This window comes from Egretta garzetta, unplaced genomic scaffold (assembly GCF_000687185.1).
Source record: "Egretta garzetta isolate BGI_Z169 unplaced genomic scaffold, ASM68718v1 scaffold85, whole genome shotgun sequence".
In the NCBI taxonomy this organism is placed as follows: Eukaryota; Metazoa; Chordata; class Aves; order Pelecaniformes; family Ardeidae; genus Egretta; species Egretta garzetta.
Window position 1 is genome coordinate 4,018,507 of NW_009259718.1, and position 18,058 is coordinate 4,036,564.

The 18,058-nt window shown below is 43.9% G+C and overlaps 1 protein-coding gene across 1 annotated transcript in view; it reads left to right on the top strand.

Moving 5' to 3' along the window:
• Window positions 1–18,058, top strand: part of EPHA1 (EPH receptor A1) — a 35,018-nt gene that overhangs the window by 2,413 nt on the left and 14,547 nt on the right. The window contains exons 2-4 of the mRNA XM_009639134.2: window positions 861–928; window positions 13,587–13,862; window positions 15,507–15,897. Of these exons, the coding sequence (XP_009637429.1) occupies window positions 861–928; window positions 13,587–13,862; window positions 15,507–15,897 (735 nt within the window). The remainder of the gene's footprint in view (window positions 1–860; window positions 929–13,586; window positions 13,863–15,506; window positions 15,898–18,058) is intronic.

Consider the following 18,058-nt stretch of genomic DNA (forward strand, 5'->3'; position numbering starts at 1 on the left):
AGGGCAAACTCTGATCACATTTCCAAATTTCTTTGAGGGCTAACAATGAACATACGGCTGAATTTCTCCTTTGTTGCACTGACTCCGGGAGCCAAGGCTTAACACCACCACCATGACGTGCAGTTCTGCAAGAGGTGGCATTGCTATGCCTTGGGAGCCACATTCAGCTAAAACCATTGTGTGGGGGAGAGAGTGAAACGATTTCTAGGCCTCCATCAGATGGTAGACAGCCTGGGTCAGAGGTAGAAGGCTCAGCAGTTTGAGCAACTAACTCATCTCATAGCTTTTCAGTACTGTGATGGTGGAAAGTCCCTTCTACAATTTCACGCTGCCTCTGTACTTTCCCACAGTGTTTCAAGCACTGAACAGTACCTCTAGGCGACAATGATTGATCTTTTGTGTTGGTTATTTATTTGATTGCCTGTCTCTTCATCCATTTTGCCTGTCTGTTGCCTTCCTACTCCAAGGAAAGATGTGTTCAGCTGCTAATGCTGGGTTCCCATTTCAATAGGCTTCAGCCTCCTGCTCCCATTTTGGAGCAGCACAGGAAGCAGAAAAAATTGTCAGGATTGCATTTTTAGGATGTGTGAGGTTATTACTTGAGAGGAGGGTGGGAAAGGGAGAGGGGTCTCATGCAAGAGGAAAATCTTTTAACTCCTGACTAGCTGTGCTGTTTTGTATCTTCCTGTCCTTCCTCTAGCCATGCATTTTGAAGGTAAAAGCTCACAAAGGATGAGGGGCTGAGAGGGAAGTGCAGGCTTTGCCTTCTGTGACAAAAGGAGGATGAAGCCAGTCCACAGGCCATATGAGTTGGGTCACTGATTTTTATTTTTTTTTCCCCCCCTTCTTTTGGTGTTCAGTGGATCTACTCGACACAAGCACTGCTCAGGGTGAACTGGGCTGGCTTCCAGACCCTCCAGAAGTAGGGGTGAGTACACAACATTCAAGGAAGGGGAGCCACTGTAAGTACTAAGTGATGGAAAAGCATAATTCAAGTTGAAATTTCACCCTTCCTCCCAAAATCGGGCTTCTGCAGCTCCACCCTCTCCTGGACATCGTATGCTTTGTAAGTGTCTCTCCCTTGCAGCCCCTTCACCTCTGCAGCCTCACCCACTAGCCAGCTGCCTGAGGACTGATGCTTCATTGACTTCCAGTAGCTCTCAGTGATAAAACATGTCCTTGAAACACATTGTTTCCATGTAGTAATAAAACTTAATGGAGAAAAAGAAAAAAATCAAATAATTGCCCTGTTTTTCATCCTAAGATGTTGCGAATGCATCTTAGGTCTCCTTTTCCAGGCAAATAGCCATGGCAGAAGTATTTCTGTCTCCAAGTCTCTTAAGAATTTAGAATCTTTGTCTGTTTAAGGTTGTTCTCTCTTTTTTTCTCTTGAGTACTAAACTGAATGATTCAGTTACAATTTTTTTAAATCAGCAGCTGACTGAAGAAATAACTGTAAACTCATGAGGCAGCAATCTGGCCGACTGGATGGGCTGCAAGGTTCTAGGACTTTACACAGAGCCCTAATGCTGTGTTTGGCCCACACAGCTGATAATGAGAGAGGCATTTCCCTTTGTTTCATGAGACTAAAACTGAGTTGATGGAAGTGCTTCAAAATCTACTCCTGAAACCACTGCAAAATTGGATCCCAAAAGACAGCTGAGCTCACAGCTATTTTTGTACAAGTACAGCTATTTTGCATCAAGTACAGCTGAGCAGTCCTCCTAGCATCACAGCCTGCGTTGTTGAAGATGGTTTCCTTTGTAACAGCCGGACTGTGGGAGAGGTGGAAGGCAGGCTCAAGAAAAAGGGAATTCAGGGACTATGCTGCAGTAATTAGAAGGATGTATATTAATACATAATTCCAGTTCCTTGTGGATGCTCTTATCTTTCTAGCAAGCCCCAAGCTCTCCTACATAGAAAGAGTCTTTACCCTTCCTGCTTATAAAGTAGACCTGGGTTCAGCCTGTTCCTAACTCATTTTCATAACTTTCCCCTGTAATATGCTGTGGCTGATTTAAATTCACCCCAGTCTCCTCCTACTCCTGGTAGTCTTGCTGGGTGAACTGGAGCCAGACAGTGAAGTTCTCCTGTACTGGCATAACTGCATTTGTTTCATTAGTACAGCTGTTTTAGTTGTTGTTGTTGTTGTTATTATTATTATTATTATTATTATTATTCCCTACTCAAAACAGGTGCCCTAGTGAGACATACATGTAGATCATATTTTGCCCATTGTTCCTTTTGTTGTCCCCATCAACTGCCTCTGTGGTAATTTTAACCTAATACTAGGCTCCAGGCATGTTCAGGATGAGGTCTGCCTTAAAGAGATTGGAAAAAAACCCTGAAAAGTGCATTCTAAAAATAATCTGATAGAAAGAAGACAAAACCTTTATTACAGAACATCTGATTTTTGCACAGTAGGTTCACAGCACTGCTAGGAGTTGGCATACCCTTAAGCTTGTGCTGCCTCTGGTTTTTAAAATATGTGTATTTAATATGCAGTAGTTGCAACTGGGAATTGTAGAAGATGCTGGAAAACATGGCCTGAAAGCAATCTAAACTAAATAGATCAGGATACTGATGACTGATAAACTAGCAGAGGATGAAGAACAGATTCATTGACTTCTGGTGAGCTACTCTTTTGCAGGGATTTGTCTAATTATGTCATTTCCCAATAACTAGTAGGTGGAAGGCTGACAAATTGCCACAAGCAAAAAGGGAACAATGGATGATTCTGTTGGAATCAGAACTTTGAACAACTGTTTCTGAAACCATTCTTCCAAAATGAAGGAGTAAATGTGTTCAAAAGAGAACTGAGATTAATTCAGAACATTTTCTGACACAAAAGAGATTAATACTGAATAGACAGACTAGCTCAATTAGTAACAGACTGGAAACATCTGAGCTGTACTGCATACAGAGTTGAAGGGTGTATTTCATGCCACACTGCTATTTCTACCTAACCTCAGATGCCAGAGATCTCCCATCTGTAAGCTGGATTCCATAGAATCATAGAACCATTTGGTTGCAAAAGACCTTTAAGATCATCCAGCCCAACTGTACCTGTCCACTACTAAACCATGTCTCTAAGCACCTTGTCTACCTGTCTTTTGAATACCTCCAGGGATGGGGACACAACCACTTCCCTGGGCAGCCTGTTCCAGCGCCTGATAACCCTTTCAGTAAAGAAATTTTTCCCAATATCCAATCTAAACCTCCCCTGGCACAACTTGAGGCCACTTCCTCTCTTCCTATCGCTTGTTACTTGGGAAAAGAGACCAACACTCACCTTGCTACAACCTCCTTTCAGGCGGTTGTAGAGAGCAATAAGGTCTCCCCTCAGCCTCCTTTTCTCCAGGCTAAACAACCCCAGTTCCCTCAGCCGCTCCCCATCAGCCTTGTGCTCCAGGCCGCTCACCAGCTTCGTTGCTCTTCTATGGACACACTCCAGTGCCTCAATGTCCTTCTTGTAGTAAGGAGCCCCAAACTGAACACAGTATTTGAGGTGCAGCTTCACCAGTGCTGAGTACAGGGGAAGGATGACTTCCCTGGTCCTGCTGGTCGCACTATTCCTGATACAAACCAGGATGCTGTTGGCCCTCTTGGCCACCTGGGCACACTGCTGGCTCACATTCAGATGGCTGTTGACCAACACCCTCAGGTCTTTTTCTGCCAAGCAGCTTTCCAGCCAGTCTTCCCCAAGCCTGTAGCGTTGTGTGGGGTTGCTGTGCCCCAAGTGCAGGACCCGGCACTTGGCTGTGTTGAACCTTATACAACTGGCCACAGCCCATTAATCCAGCCTGTCCAGGTCGCTCTGTAGAGCCTTCCTACCCTCAAGCAGATCAACACTCCTGCCCAACTTAGTGTCATCTGTAAACTTGCTGAGGCTACACTCAATCCCCTCATCCAGGTTGTTGATAAAGTTGTTAAACAGAACTGTCCCCAACACTCAGTTTGTGTCAATATGCTTATCACACAGAGGAGGAATTTGCTGTGAGGAATTTTCATGCTTTATATGGACAAAGTCTCCGAGGCATAGCTCAGAAGAGATTGGGTAATGCTGTGGAGGCAGAATTACACCTTTGTTTTCACCTCACTTTTAGCCACTGACAATGGATGAGGTGGCTTGCCATGTGGGATTGTTTCATGGCCAGACTTGGTCTGTATCCAAGTATAGACAATGCTTCTGTTAACACATGCACAGCCTAAGAACGCCAGGCATTGAATCAGGCAGTTTTGGACAGCATTTTTCTGGACTCCTAGAGTACATTAACTGGCAATGAAATCTTGCCTAAGCTTAAAGGTAGTCTTTAAGTGAAAGTGTCTGTACTTAAGTAAAGTGTCTGTAGAAGTTTGTTTGCCCAAAGTTTTGTGCTAGCTTGCTTTGTAATAGCTGTTTAGAAAGGGTTTCATTCATTTTAGGATACTGTTGGAAACTAGGCCCTTAAAAAGGCACATTGCAGTTCCTATAATCACTTTCTTATCTTCCTTACCACGCCCCCATTGTCTGACAAATTCCTTGATAAATTTTTTGTCTCTAAACTTTTGAGATAGCAATACCAGTTGGGCATGGGGAGACATATTACAGTACTAGTGGTAGATTCCTGTCTTTCAACATACATTACAGAGCTAATGATGATCACTTTGAAGGTGTGAGGACTCCAGAATTTGCTTGCTCTGACATTTCATTAAGGCTCCCCATGCTGCAAAAGCAGCCTGGCTACTTGAACTGGTTTAAAAAATGACTGAAACTGTCCAAAAAGGACTTCTCAAATCCTATAATGAACAAATTCAGTTACTGGGCATTGTAGCACTGCTTCTTGGCAGTTTGTAAAACAACAGTATAAAAAGTTATTTATCTCTATTTTGCTTTCAAGTATAATTGCATCAGCTTTGAACAGATGGTGATGTGGAGTCATGTTATCCTCTTGCATTTTGCTTTTAACAGACAAGACCCTGAGCAACCCTACCTGGCTTGCAAGTTAGCCTTGCTATAGCAAGGAATTGGAGTAGAGAGACCCACAGGTCCCTTCCCACCTAATTGTTCCTGTGTTTATGTGATAGTTTTGCAGTGTTTGTTCGTTAGCATTCAGAGCTTGCATTTCTAGCCCAGGCATGAAAGGCTTTCCCAGTTTTACCAGATTTAATGTTTTGAGCTCTGTAATACCTATTCCTATGGATTTTCTGCACCAGTTTATGTAGGCGTATGATACAACATATGGGGCAATCTAATATTTGTCTTTAGTTGCTATGATTATTTCATCCCCAGCTTGTGGGCCTATCTTGAAGTTTTCCTTTTGCCCACTATTTCCAATTTCTTTTTTGTGCATGTGAATATTATTTGCATAATCCAGCCATACCTTCACGAGTATATGTAACTACTTAAGTTCCCAGCCATTTTTACTGTAGGGTGCTGTACACTGGGCCGCTCAATATGGCTTTCTATCTCTGTGCTGTTGAACACTTTAGTCTTTTTTACCTGGTATATTTTCTTGGGATGCATGCCTTTACCAGTTCTACAGGTGTTTGCTTGTAAAAGAGTCCTTTTTAACAGTAACTTTGTTTTTCAATTGGGTATCTGTTATTGCAGAAATCACACAAACTCTGTTGCTGCCACTAATTGCCAAATTGTGTCTTATTTATTAGATATCAAAGGTTCAGCAATGCTCAGTTATCAACTGGTAGCTGGTTTATGGAGCTTATTTTTCCCAAATTATATTCCTGCATGGATCACAGTATTATTAAAGTTTTCAGATGCTTTACTGAGTCTCCTTTCTAGGCTGCCATTGTTCTCAGTCTCCTATGCATGGTGAGGTGGAGCACATAATTTTTTCTGCCTATTACATGCTCTTGCTTGCTTCCATACATCCTTCAAAGTGTGGCTGTCAGTATCAAACTTTCTACCACATCTCCCAGTCTGCATGGCATCTGATCTGCTCAACTTTTCCAAAGTCTTCACACAAGACCAAGGATGTGCATTTAATCCCAGTGACCTAATGTGTCCCAGAGGCTATTCATAAATAGCCACTAACTACAACTATTGTGGCTCCAAAAACACTTGAAGAACTAGAAATTATGTAATTCCTTTGCAGTTCTGCACCCCGTGTTTCACAAGAGGTCTGATTATGAACACAGAAGCTGCTAAAGCTATGTGAATGCAATATGAGTAAGCCAGTGCTCAAATATTTTTTTTACGCCGCTATTTTCCTATTAAATCCCAGGAATAGTACAAATTTTACACTGCTCAATTATTTTCTTTAGGTAATAGACTAGGTAAAGTACCTGTGATCTGTCAGCAACTTTTGTATCACTGACCACATGATAGTGTTTACATGCCTTCAGGTTCTAGCAAGGCGAGGTTGTGTTCCACTGCACTAAGCGGTTCCAGATGTTAATAACAGCTGATAGCTGGTTTCTGTTTCCACCACTTCTCAGACAGATAGGCCTGATCATGAAGGAAATAGTGTTGTAGGCCACACAGCCCTCAACCTGCAAGTTATTCCAGCACAGTACTCCTATTTCATTAAACCAGGGCAGTTCACTTTTAATCAGACTTCTTGGTATCTTAGATAGTCTTACTTGGAATGAGTCTCCGCCAGTCAGCTTTTTGTAGCATCCAAAGATGGTGTGAAAAATAACCATGAGAAATGCTTAGTGTCTGCATCTCTTCCCACAACTGCTGACAATGCATGTCCTTTAAGGTCTAATTCAAAGGAATGTCATCACCTCTGATCCTGGAATCAAGTAGCCGTATGTACCTCTGTCTGCTCTCAGTTTAAGTATCAGCTCTTGGGCATCATCTCTCAGGGGATTAGCTCTTGTGTAGAAGTCAGGGACAAATGCCTAGTAAAGTCAACAGCTAACTGGAAATGGGCACAGCTCTGGCTTCAGGGTCATATCCTGACATGCCCTGCTGCTGTTGATATGCAGACTGGTGGAGTTAACTTGTTGATGATACTCTGTTAAGTGAAAAGTAGTTATTTTGTGTGGATTTGGGAGAGAAGGAAAAAAATGTTATACATACGCAGATACACTTTACTCAGAGGGCTGAAAGGGGGGAGTAAAAAAAGTGAGATGAGAGGAAGTGCAAATTAATACCTGTACCGTAGGCCAGATTGCATGAGCCACCAACCTAGGATGAAGTCACTGCCACAGACCCAAGTAGCGATCTCAGCTAGTGCACTCCGTGTTACAACCTGAAGGGCAAAGCGACCTGTGGTGCTGTACAACCATGACACGCATCACCATGGCTGCTCAGGGACTACAGTGATGACAGCACTGTTGCTTAGCAGCTTCAGGAAGCTGATTCAGCCTTTTATAGCAGTTAAATGAGAGTGGACAAGGTTCACCGAATTCCGTAACATCAACACAAAAGCACCACAAGTCAGATGGAGCTTTGAGATGAGTCTGCCGATAGCAAGGTCCTCCAAGAAGACTAACAGGCTATTTAAAGTAAAAAACAAAACAACTTTTATTATAATACCAACCAAAATACTGGTGAGCTTGCAGGCAGGAAGGTTAGAAAGGAAAGGCTTTATATCTTTTGTTGTCTGCTGTGTCCTAGCTGTATGGACTTATGCTTTGAAGCGTGATTCTTGCCATCTCAGAGGCAGATTTGCAGAAAAATGTGCCTGTTCCCTCAGATCCCTTTCTTGGAAGGTTATTTCCATTGCTTCTAAGTCCTAGTTCCTGGCTTCCTTATGCTTGACCTGGAGCCTGCCAGCTCCTCACTGTGGCTTTCATACTGCTATCTCCTACAGTTTCTTTTTTCCAGGCAGGTTTGATCATCTCAAAGAAAAGGCACAATTACTCTGTCCCTGTGTGAAATTCCACCTGATCTGCTGCTCATCTTTAAAAGGAACCTATGCAAGTATTTCCCATTGCCATCAGACTCATTTCCCATGTTATCTGTAAATACTGGAAGTATACATGACGCTCCATATAAAACCATAACTCACACCACACAAAGCCCTTTGCCTTGAAAAAAAAATCACTTCCATTTACAATGGATCGTATACAATGTACAATGTAGTGCAAAAATAACATGAGAGCTAACATTTGCTTTATTGGTAATCTGACTTTAGACCATGAACTCTGAACTCTTAAGATGCACCATCTGATTTTCCACTCCTGACCTTTTTGTAGTTATTGATATTGTTAGTGGGTGTTAGTAAAATATGTATATATGAAACAAGTGTTCCAAAATATCTAGGTGAAATGTCAGGCTAGAGTTATCATTTTCCTTCACCTAGTAGCCTCTGTTGTGACCAGAACTGTTTTCATGCAAGACCTTAATGTGGCCAGATAGTTCAGAGAATGAGCAGATAGCAGAACCTGTGTTTGATAAACAGGTTCTGTAATCAATACACTGGAGCTCTGTGGCTCACATGAGCAACTTATCTTCCTGTAAGAACCTGAGTACAAGTTAAATTGGAAGATGGGTGGGATGGAGACCTGTGTGCTAGTGCCCTAAAGGACAAGTAATTGCATAACGCAGTTGCTCCTCCCTGAAAATAATAAATGGATCATTGTGGGGAAAAATATATCATCCCACCCAGAAAGATACTGCAGACAAGTAAACATCAATTCTGTGTTCAGTTGTTCCAAAGACTCCATGATGCTGTGATGAAATCAAACTTCCCTGACCATTGCCGAAAGATCAAAGAAATAAAGGCAGTTATAGGACTCATGAAGTTAAGTGTCTAGATGTCACCACACTTCTTTCATCATCGTCATGTAAATTGTCTTCCACACCAGCAAAATAACTTGCAAGAGTATTGAGAAACTTTCAATGAAGGGCCACAGCAACTTCATTCTGGAATATTGTCAGAACACCACTGTGGTGCTGCTATTTTTGACTGGCTGGTCTAGCTCTCCCTACTGACAGATTTTTGTCAGATGTATTTTAGCTAAAGAGAAGCCATTCATCATATCACAGCAGGTATTAGCAAGATGTCTCTATTGTCACTGTCTTTCCTCTGAGGCACTATGCTAAGAGTGTAGCACAGCCAAACATGTAATGTACAACTGCCTTCAACTCTGAATCTATTCCAGGAAGGTTTTTTGGTCATGGTAGCATGCAAATGCTACTATACAAAAGTCAAAGAGACTCCATAAGCAAAAGTGCTGCCAGGGGAAGGAGACAGAAACCAGTCAGTGGTGTGTGTTCTGCTAGGTGGTTTCAGGCTTGGGACACCAGTGATGTATTGGTGCTGAAAAGGATTGCTGCTTTGGGGCCCTGTGATTTTCCTTCAGGAAGAGATTTCATGGCTTAAAATAGTACTCTGAATTCTGCTGCAAATTAAATGGGATATGCACTTGCTAAGCACAGGTACTCTATAGCTGGCTGTACTAACTTAGTCTTTTCATCTTAGTCCAGCACTCTAACCCAAAGTTAAACAAGTTACTGGTTTTCAGTATGTGAACTCCTATCTTAACCAGTGGAGGTATGCACCTTAGTTTAGTAACTTCAAGCCTATTGGCAAGGTGCTTGCCTTGTTGTTGCCTTCTATGTCTCTTAAAAGTATCGCTGTGCCTTTCCCCAGTGGTCTGCAGGCCACAAATTGGAAGCTACTATGCTAAGCTAATGTGAAGACAAATGAAATATAGGTCACAGCAGGCAGGCTCTTATCTGAAAGGAGGCAGGGCAAGCCCCTGGCAAGCTGGAGATGGAGACAGCATTACTGTTGTGAGCCACAAGCTCAGCCACAAGACTACAGTCTGAGCCTAAGGATTTGCAATACTGTCACAGTCTGCTGCCTCTGTCACTGATAGCCTACATCTTTATTAGCAAGGATGAAATTTTTATTTGTCACCATAAAAAGTTTGATGAGGTTTTTTTTTTCTTAAAAAATACTAAAGCCAAAAGAGATCACTTTTATTGATGCCTGCAGAGCCTGAGACAGTAGCTCCAAGAAAGACATATGAACTGTCTCAGTTTGTTTCCATCTTATACCTTAATGGCAGATCCTAGGAAGAGTAGGATCCACAGATGGATGGAGGAATCGCAGGTTGTCCTAGATAGGCTCCTTGACACAGACCTAGAGAAGGCTCATTTATAGAAAAAGCAGAGTAAGTCTTCCTTAGTAAGCCTTCAAACTGTATTATCAGTTCAGAGTCAATCAAGGCAGATATTATCTTATCTTTGGATCTTTACTCACAAGGCAGAGCAAACCAATACTGTTTACTACAATATTTACTGGCCCTTCCAGATTGTCATTCAAGTAATTCTGAATGGCCTTCATAAAGACAGGTCGTCTCCACCCACCACTGCTTTCTTTATATTGAATCCAACCTAGCAATGGGAGGAAAGTTGCCTTCCTTTTTCCTAAACTTGCAGTGTTTCTGAGGTTATTAAGATAGTACTTTTGCTTTGAGGTTTTCATTCACTTAACACTAATTGCTGTGCTGGAATTATTTTGCTCTGTATTATACCACCAGACCAAGACTTTCGAGAACAAATCTCTGGAACTAAGTGCCTGTGTTAGTATATGGGTTCCTGAGACTTATAGAACACCCTTTTGTTTTCAAAACCAATGGCTACATCCTTAGACTTTTTAGAGAGTCGTTTCTAATTTATGGCCCTCTCCTGAATGCATTTGCTTTTGTTTTCTTAGCAACTTTTTAAGAATCCTAAAAGGTTTAAAAAGTTTAAAGACTAGTTTAAAGACAGTTTAAACTTAAAAAAATATATATATTTAAAAGAATTTAAAGGGAGTTTTAAAGAATAAAATTTTAAAGAGTTTCAGAACTCTTTAGCTTGCTCGGCGTCAGGAATTGGACTAGATGATCTCCAAAGGTCCTTTCCAACCTAAGTCTTTCTATGATCCTGAATCTCATCAGAAAGTTTTCCGTAGCATCATACATTCACAGTTCACTCACTGCTAAAATGAGGAAGTCTGACTCCTGCTGACCCCCACTTCTCCTAGAATAATGTTTCCCATCCTGTGGCCAAACTGATGAATGGAGTAAGGATGCAGTTCTGGAATTAAATTAGTAGAAAGTTATATTATCAAAGGAGGTGGATTCAGTGTCGTTAGCAGACAAACTGGAGAGCCAAGTAATTCATATTGATTGAGCCAGACTTTACTACACATGTTCATTAAGAACATTACATTAAAAATCTGAGGCATACATTTTGATTTTGCAGCAGATTTTCTGAGGATGTGAGACAGTTGCCTAGCAACTTCTGGACTCATCACCCTTTCATTAAGTGTTGTATATAACAGTTTTCCTCTACTACTTTGAATTTAAAAGCTTCACTGAATAATGAAAAGAAGTCACAAGCATATTTAACAATAGTTCTCTATTGTTAGCATAAATAATATCCTCATTTTACTTCCTTTACCCATCAGCAGTAGGGTCGAGAAAAACCAAGTCTGACTCCCTTGTTATTTCCTTGCACCACTCTGCATATGAAACTGTGCAATAGTCAGTGCTAAGCATCTTTGCCCTGAAGAGCTCAGTCTGGAAGAAGCTGGGCTGAGATGAGCTAAGAAATATAGGAGTTAGCAGTTGGATTTTTTCCAGCAGTAGAGTTTAAAGGAAATTTTTCTGCTGGAGCTGTCACTATTGAAAATGAAATTCTGGTCCTGTATCACTTAAGTTTTGAAAGTGGTATATTCAGGCCATGCATCACAACAGCTCATGTCTTCTGGTGAGACATGTCTGTGGCATTGCCTTAGGATAAACTGCTAATGGAAACTTGTCTAACTCTCAGCCTTCAAATGCAATTATGTATTTCCCATCAGTTTGGTGGAGGCAGACACTCATGGAAAAATGCTTCTAAAAGCCAGTCCAAACACTGGCAGTTTCTTATGAAAGCTACTTTGCTCTCATTCTCCTTTCTAAGTTCTTTTCATCTATTTCAATATACTCCAGGATGTGTTGTAAATTCAGTTCTGTGGCATTTTCTAGAAGTTTTTCAGTGAAATACTGCAAGGGGTGATTAAGTGAATGCCCCTTCTGGTTGATCGATTGAGGCTGATCAGTCTGTTTCTCTAAGTCCTTTGACATCCAGTAAGTGAAATAAGTGTAAATCCTGTGTGGTGCAGGTAGATGCCAGTCAGATCAGATTAAGAGGGTGGGGTAACAGTGGAGATTAATTGCATGGCAAAAAAGGAAACAAGAAGGGACACATATATACCATCCGCGGAACTTCCGGGGAGGAGACTGCTAGTATGCACTTAGTCAAATCGCTGAAATCAGCCAGATACAAGCTTGTGCTGTCAAGAGGGCTTGACGAGCCTGTGCTGTCAGCAGGGCTTGGTAGCGTGGAGAAAGCACTCTGGTGGGTTTCAGAGTGGGGCTGCATAGGAGGTACGCTCTAAGTCATGGCATAAAAGCAGAGCCTGCTTTGGCACTCTGTGGGTCCATGTCTTCTATTCCACTAGCAGAGTGACCTGGTCTGTGAAGCTAGGAGAGAGGCTGCAGGGTTGTGCTCTGAGGACAGGAGGTGGTGGTGGTGCTGGAGGAACATGTGAGTCTCATGCTCGGCCCATGAGACTTGACAAGACTAGAGTAATATAGAGACTGAGGCCTTGTTTAAATTGCATCTTAATCTGGGGTGTGATTTAAAACCAAGATGCTTAAACTTGTGCCAATACCTATGTGGGCACTTTTTTCAATTTAATTTGGTTAAACATTTAAAGCATAATGAGAAAGGCAGTCTTATGACGGGTAGCAAAAGGATCTATGTTATTTTCCCTGTGGACAAAACCTTACTTTCCAAGCTTGCAGTTCTCATGTGTGACTTACTCAAAAGTGAATATTCTTTGTATTTTGTATCATCTGACCTGTGGTGAGGAAAAAAACCTAGAACTGCATAAAATTCAGCACAGGTGTATGTTAAAATCCATATCAAACCCTATTGGATTCATACAAAGAGTGAGGTCATATAACCAGCTGGGCCCATGTCCTCCTCTCAGCCATTATTTGCCTGGGGAAGAAGCAGAACCTAGTACAAAGTCAGGAAAATCAACTGAGTTTTAATAGTTAAATTAGGGTTTGCAAAATATCACACTTAAAGAAGCGTGAACTCCAAATCAATGAGTGCTTGCTTGAGCATAGCCCTTCTGCAGCTGACCTTCCCAATGTGTCGGGACATCTCTTCTCTTACCCCAAAGTGCTGTGCATTATTTTCAGGGGCAGATAATAGCCCTGATCTGTCATGTCCTACTGTACACTTTAAATATAAACTGTGGCAGAGAGAAGTGGCCAATACATGGGAGCAGTGGGTCTTTTCCTCAACCTAAGATAAGACAGCGTATGAAACAGATTGGAACCAAGGTGGGATGAAGGGGATGTGCAAGGGTCCATGCACTGTTGTTCCCTTCAATTTGTCATAAGTCAGATTGTAATTACAGTATCCTCTTTGCTCCCTATGTAAAGAGTTTAGGCAGGTACCGGTCTCTAGACCAGATGCAGCTTTGGCTGAGTGTGAGAGACCTTTTAGCTAGCCAGGCTTTGAGTCCTGAATGCTATATGAAAATGGACCTTTTAGGCTAAATTTTGTCATACTTAAAGTGAAACTTGTCTCTCACATCTGTCTAACAATGTGTGTTTTTTTTCTACCCTGGGAGCAGTGGAGTGAAGTGCAGCAGATGATAAATGGTACCCCGGTCTATATGTACCAGGACTGCAGTGTGCTTTCCGAGGGTGACACGGATCACTGGCTTCGCACCAACTGGATTTATCGGGGTGAGGCAGCCTCCCGCATTTACGTGGAGCTGAAGTTTACTGTGAGGGACTGCAAGAGCTTCAAAGGTGAAGTGGTGACCTGCAAAGAGACCTTCAATCTCTATTACATGGAGTCTGAACAAGATGTTGGGATCCAGTTCCGCCGCCCGCTGTTCATCAAGGTCTGTAGTGCTGGGGGTAAAGACTGAGTCATATCATTCTGTGTAAATTAGTCATATCTTTCAGCTTAAACTAGGTGTGTCTTGCTGGCTGGAGGAGGCCAAGAGAACCAGAATCTGGGGAGGGGCATGGGTAGTAAGCTTGTCCTTAGAATAAACTTTGCTCCCAATGCCCTCTGTGATGCTCAGAGCAGTCTTTGCCACAGGAAGCACAGGAGTTTCCAAATGAGATCAGCCCTCCATTCTGTGTAAGCACTTACTTAACTGGACACCACATAGGTAAGGATTCTGAAGGGTTATAACAGTGCTAGATGTTTATTACTTTTTAGAAGTAATAAAGCAGAGACCAAAAGAATTTGACTTGCCTTAGGTAACAAATCAAGATTAGATCAAGTGAAGAACAGAATCCAGTTCAGGTCTCTCTGATTGTTTTGAGATCATTTACTCTGATTGTTATGAGATACAGGGTCTTTTTTTTCTAAAACTGAAGGTGATGACTCACTATAATTAAATTCTCCCTTGTGTGAAAGTATTTAGCACCGCTATATTTTAACTGCTGTTTCCCCCAACATAGTGCCCTTTTGCCATGGAAACACTCGAATTGCAGAATGGGGAACCTCAGGTTTTTTGTAAAGGAACTTCAGTAACCCAGTTCTGCCCTAAAAGAAGCCACAGACCTAAATTATTTTACTGCCCTTTCCTCTGCAGTTTAAGTGGCATGTGATAAAAACAAAGAACGGTACAGGCCACCACAGGCCAAGCAGGACTCTGGTAATGGATTCCCCTCCCTCCCCAGTGCTCCTCCACCTCCCCTGCAGGTGGCACCTACCAGGTGAATTTGTGCAATACCTCCACAACTCCTAAAGCTGCCTTAAGATCCCACTGCCAGTTGCAGCTTTGGTGCAGATCATTTCATCCGCCATCCCACTACACAGAGTGGGTGGTGTCATGTAATGGGAGGGGGGGGAGCCTGCGGTGGAGAGGATCAGTTATCAGGCTCTCCCTCTGAGAAGAAAGGACACCCCACCTGCAGTCCAGCTTTTCCATATCACACAATGTCACAGAGGCCTTTCCCATTTGCCGAGGCCTTGAAAGCATCTCCCTCTCTCTCTCTCATCCTTTGTTTGCTGAGGCAGTGGGCATGTAAAAGTGTGGAAACATTTCTCACCTGAGTACCTACAGTGCTGAAATATGTTGAGTGCTGCATGAGAATCACCTTGCTGTAGATGATCTGATCTGCATCGAGTTCAGCCTAGAAACAGGTGGCTGTAATTCAGTGGTCAAATTAAAAGCACTGTTGTGATTTTGCTGCATGCAATTCGCAAACAAAGAATATCACAGAAGAGAGATTTGCTCCTTTAGGGGCAGTTCCTAAAGACCTCTGAGATCAGAGACCCAGACATAGTGTACTATGTAAGACCAGTGAATGACTGCCAAGGAGTTGAAAGGACATGCTGGAAAGTATGGAGGCAAGAAAAGATGCAGATCCAGTTGTTAATGCTTCCTCCATGTGCAAAGCAAGCATGCAGTGCACTGGCATTAGAAACAGTCTCTAAAAGGCCTTAGTGTAAAAGAAGTTTGAGAGGCATGGGTATCTCAGCTGCTGCTGCCTGCTCAGATGTTAACACTGTTGTCTTTTTCACTTAGCTCAACACTGTGGCAGCAGATCGAAGTTTCACAAGCAGAGACATCGAATCGGGAGCCATGCAGCTGAACACAGAAGTGTGCCCCATTGGGAAGCTGTCTCGCCGGGGCTTCTACTTGGCTTTCCAGAACTCTGGGGCTTGTGTAGCGATGGTGTCTGTCCGAGTGTATTACAAGACTTGCCCAGAGGCAGTGCGCGGCCTGGCCCGTTTTCCAGAGACACTAGCAGGCTCAGAGGGGCTGACAGAAGTGCCCGGGGTCTGTGTGGAGTATGCAGCTGAAGAAGCAGGCTCTCCCCCCAGGATGCACTGCAGCACTGACGGGGAGTGGCTGGTACCCATGGGCCGATGCCTCTGTGCTGTGGGGTTTGAGGAAGTCGATGGGAGCTGCGTAGGTGAGTATGCAGACAGACACTGGCTGTAGGCCATGGGAGAGGTTCCAGGGAGCTAGAGATCAGAGCATCTATAAGCATAAAGTGGGATTAGGGGAGTTAGTGTGGTCTACCTCTCTCCTGCCTGCCCTCTGTGCCTGCCAGGTGCCTTTCCTCCCCTCCTTAGCTTCTCTTTTTCAACTGTGATTTTTTTCTCCTTGTGTGTCAGGTGTAAGACCTGCACACACCTCTCCACTCCCTCTTGGGATTCATCCAGGAGCCTTCAGCTCTGGAGCTAGTTTCTGTGAGCTGTAACTGTGTGATTGACACTGACTCACTCAATAACTGGTTCCCAACCCTTAAATGGCAGCCTTGCTCTCTCAGGGCAGACGGGTCAGACACATGGAACAGCGTATTTGTCCCGTGACTAGAAAGCTGAGAGCCGGAGGGGGGCAAGTTTCTTCTCTGTGTCCCCTTCTGCTTGGACTGGGATGGGTCTTCTGCCATGGGAAACCACGTAAAGCACATTGCACAATACCGTCAGTACCTAGCTCATTTCTGAGGAAGAGCAATTAGCAGGCATAGGAGTCACCAGGGGACTGGAGCCACAGAGCAAGCCAGGGTTGTTGGAGCAAGCGGTGCAGGGGTCTGCCACAGAAGGGACAAGATCCAGCTTCTTAGGGCAACTTTGTGTTTGTCAGCAGAGACGATATGTATGGTGTTTTGGGGAATGTGTGTTACTCCAGGGAGGGAGGTAAAAGATAGCACATCTCTGTTGTTGTTGTCAGAGCCATACGGCACAAAGCTAAGGCATATTGAAAAAGGAATCCATGCACTGCTTTCAGGGTCAGCGGGTGCCCTGTCTCTCTGCTTTGTTCTGCCTTTGCTCCACTACAAGGATCTGGTGCCTCTATGAAGCTCTATTGCTGGCTGCTCATTTTGCTTGGGGAGCTGGTGAGGGCTGAAGCACAAGATCCCTTCCCTTCTCCAGCAATCCCCTCTCCTTGCATAGCTCAGCCAGTTTTTCCACTTAGGTGCTACAGAGCTCTCCCCGCCCTCCTGAGAGCACTCCCTTGGGAAGGGGCAGGGAAGCTGTCATGTCTGGACAAGCCCTGACTGCTATCACAGCACAGGTTCATTCTACATCTGCGCTTTTATCCCACTCCGCCCAAGTACAGCTGCAGCCAGAAGTGTCATTTGTAGAATCACTAGGGACTGGGGAGGTCTCACAGGGGAGGAAGGAAGAGGGGAGAACCTAGCAGGGGTAGAGAGAGGTACTTTGTGTTCAGAGTGGTGTATTACTGGAGGATCAGAGGAGAAGGTGAATGTAGGTTGCCAGCTGGGGGTTATCTTGGGGTCCTCTCCCTCAAGAGAAAAGACCAGGTATTGTGCAAAGAACCGTGAGCAATCCAGTTCAGGATAAAGACTGAGGTCACAGTTTCTACTTTGTCCTCGGAAGATGAAGGACTTCTCCTTCAAACATGTAAACGGCAACAGGATGGAGGAAGACCTTCTGGCAGTGTCTTCTGCTTCTGAGTTCTGCCTTAAGTTAGGAACCAAAAAAAAAGGAAAGCTGAACTATGGCCCTTGCCTCAGAACAGGGAGGAAAACCTGACCCCTTACAGTTGTGACAGGAGGCAACAGGAAGCCAGAAGCTGAGGTTCTGAACTAGTTCACTCAACCTCTCAGTGAGTTCCCAGCCATATAAAGCTTTGCTGGGTACATAATGGCTCAGCCATCCTGTGATCCCACAAAAACTGTGCCTGCCCAGAGCATTTCATCTCAGCTGCTCATACCATTGCAGACTTTGCTGCCGATAAACCCAGAGCTCCGTGATTAACTTCCTCAAGTCTGTAATTTACTGTGAACACAAAGGCTGGCTGTGCCCCTGGCCTATGTGCTGGTTCCTTGATGGGCTCTGCAGGGTTGCGGGCGAGCTGAGCTCCCTGTCAGCTCAGGTCAGGCATCTGCAGGCTGCCCAGCGCTTGCTGGCAGTCTCCCCATCCGCACCTGTAGGAATGGAGGGAGGGCCCCAGCCATCCTCTCTGCCCTCCGGTGCCTGGCGAGCAGTGCTGAGCAGGCCCTTTCCCAGACCTGTTTTTCCCATCTTGTCGCCTGGAGCGGGTGCCCGAGGGCCGAGGAAACCAGGTGCCAGGGGCCAGAGGGGCTGGGCGGGAGCCGAGGC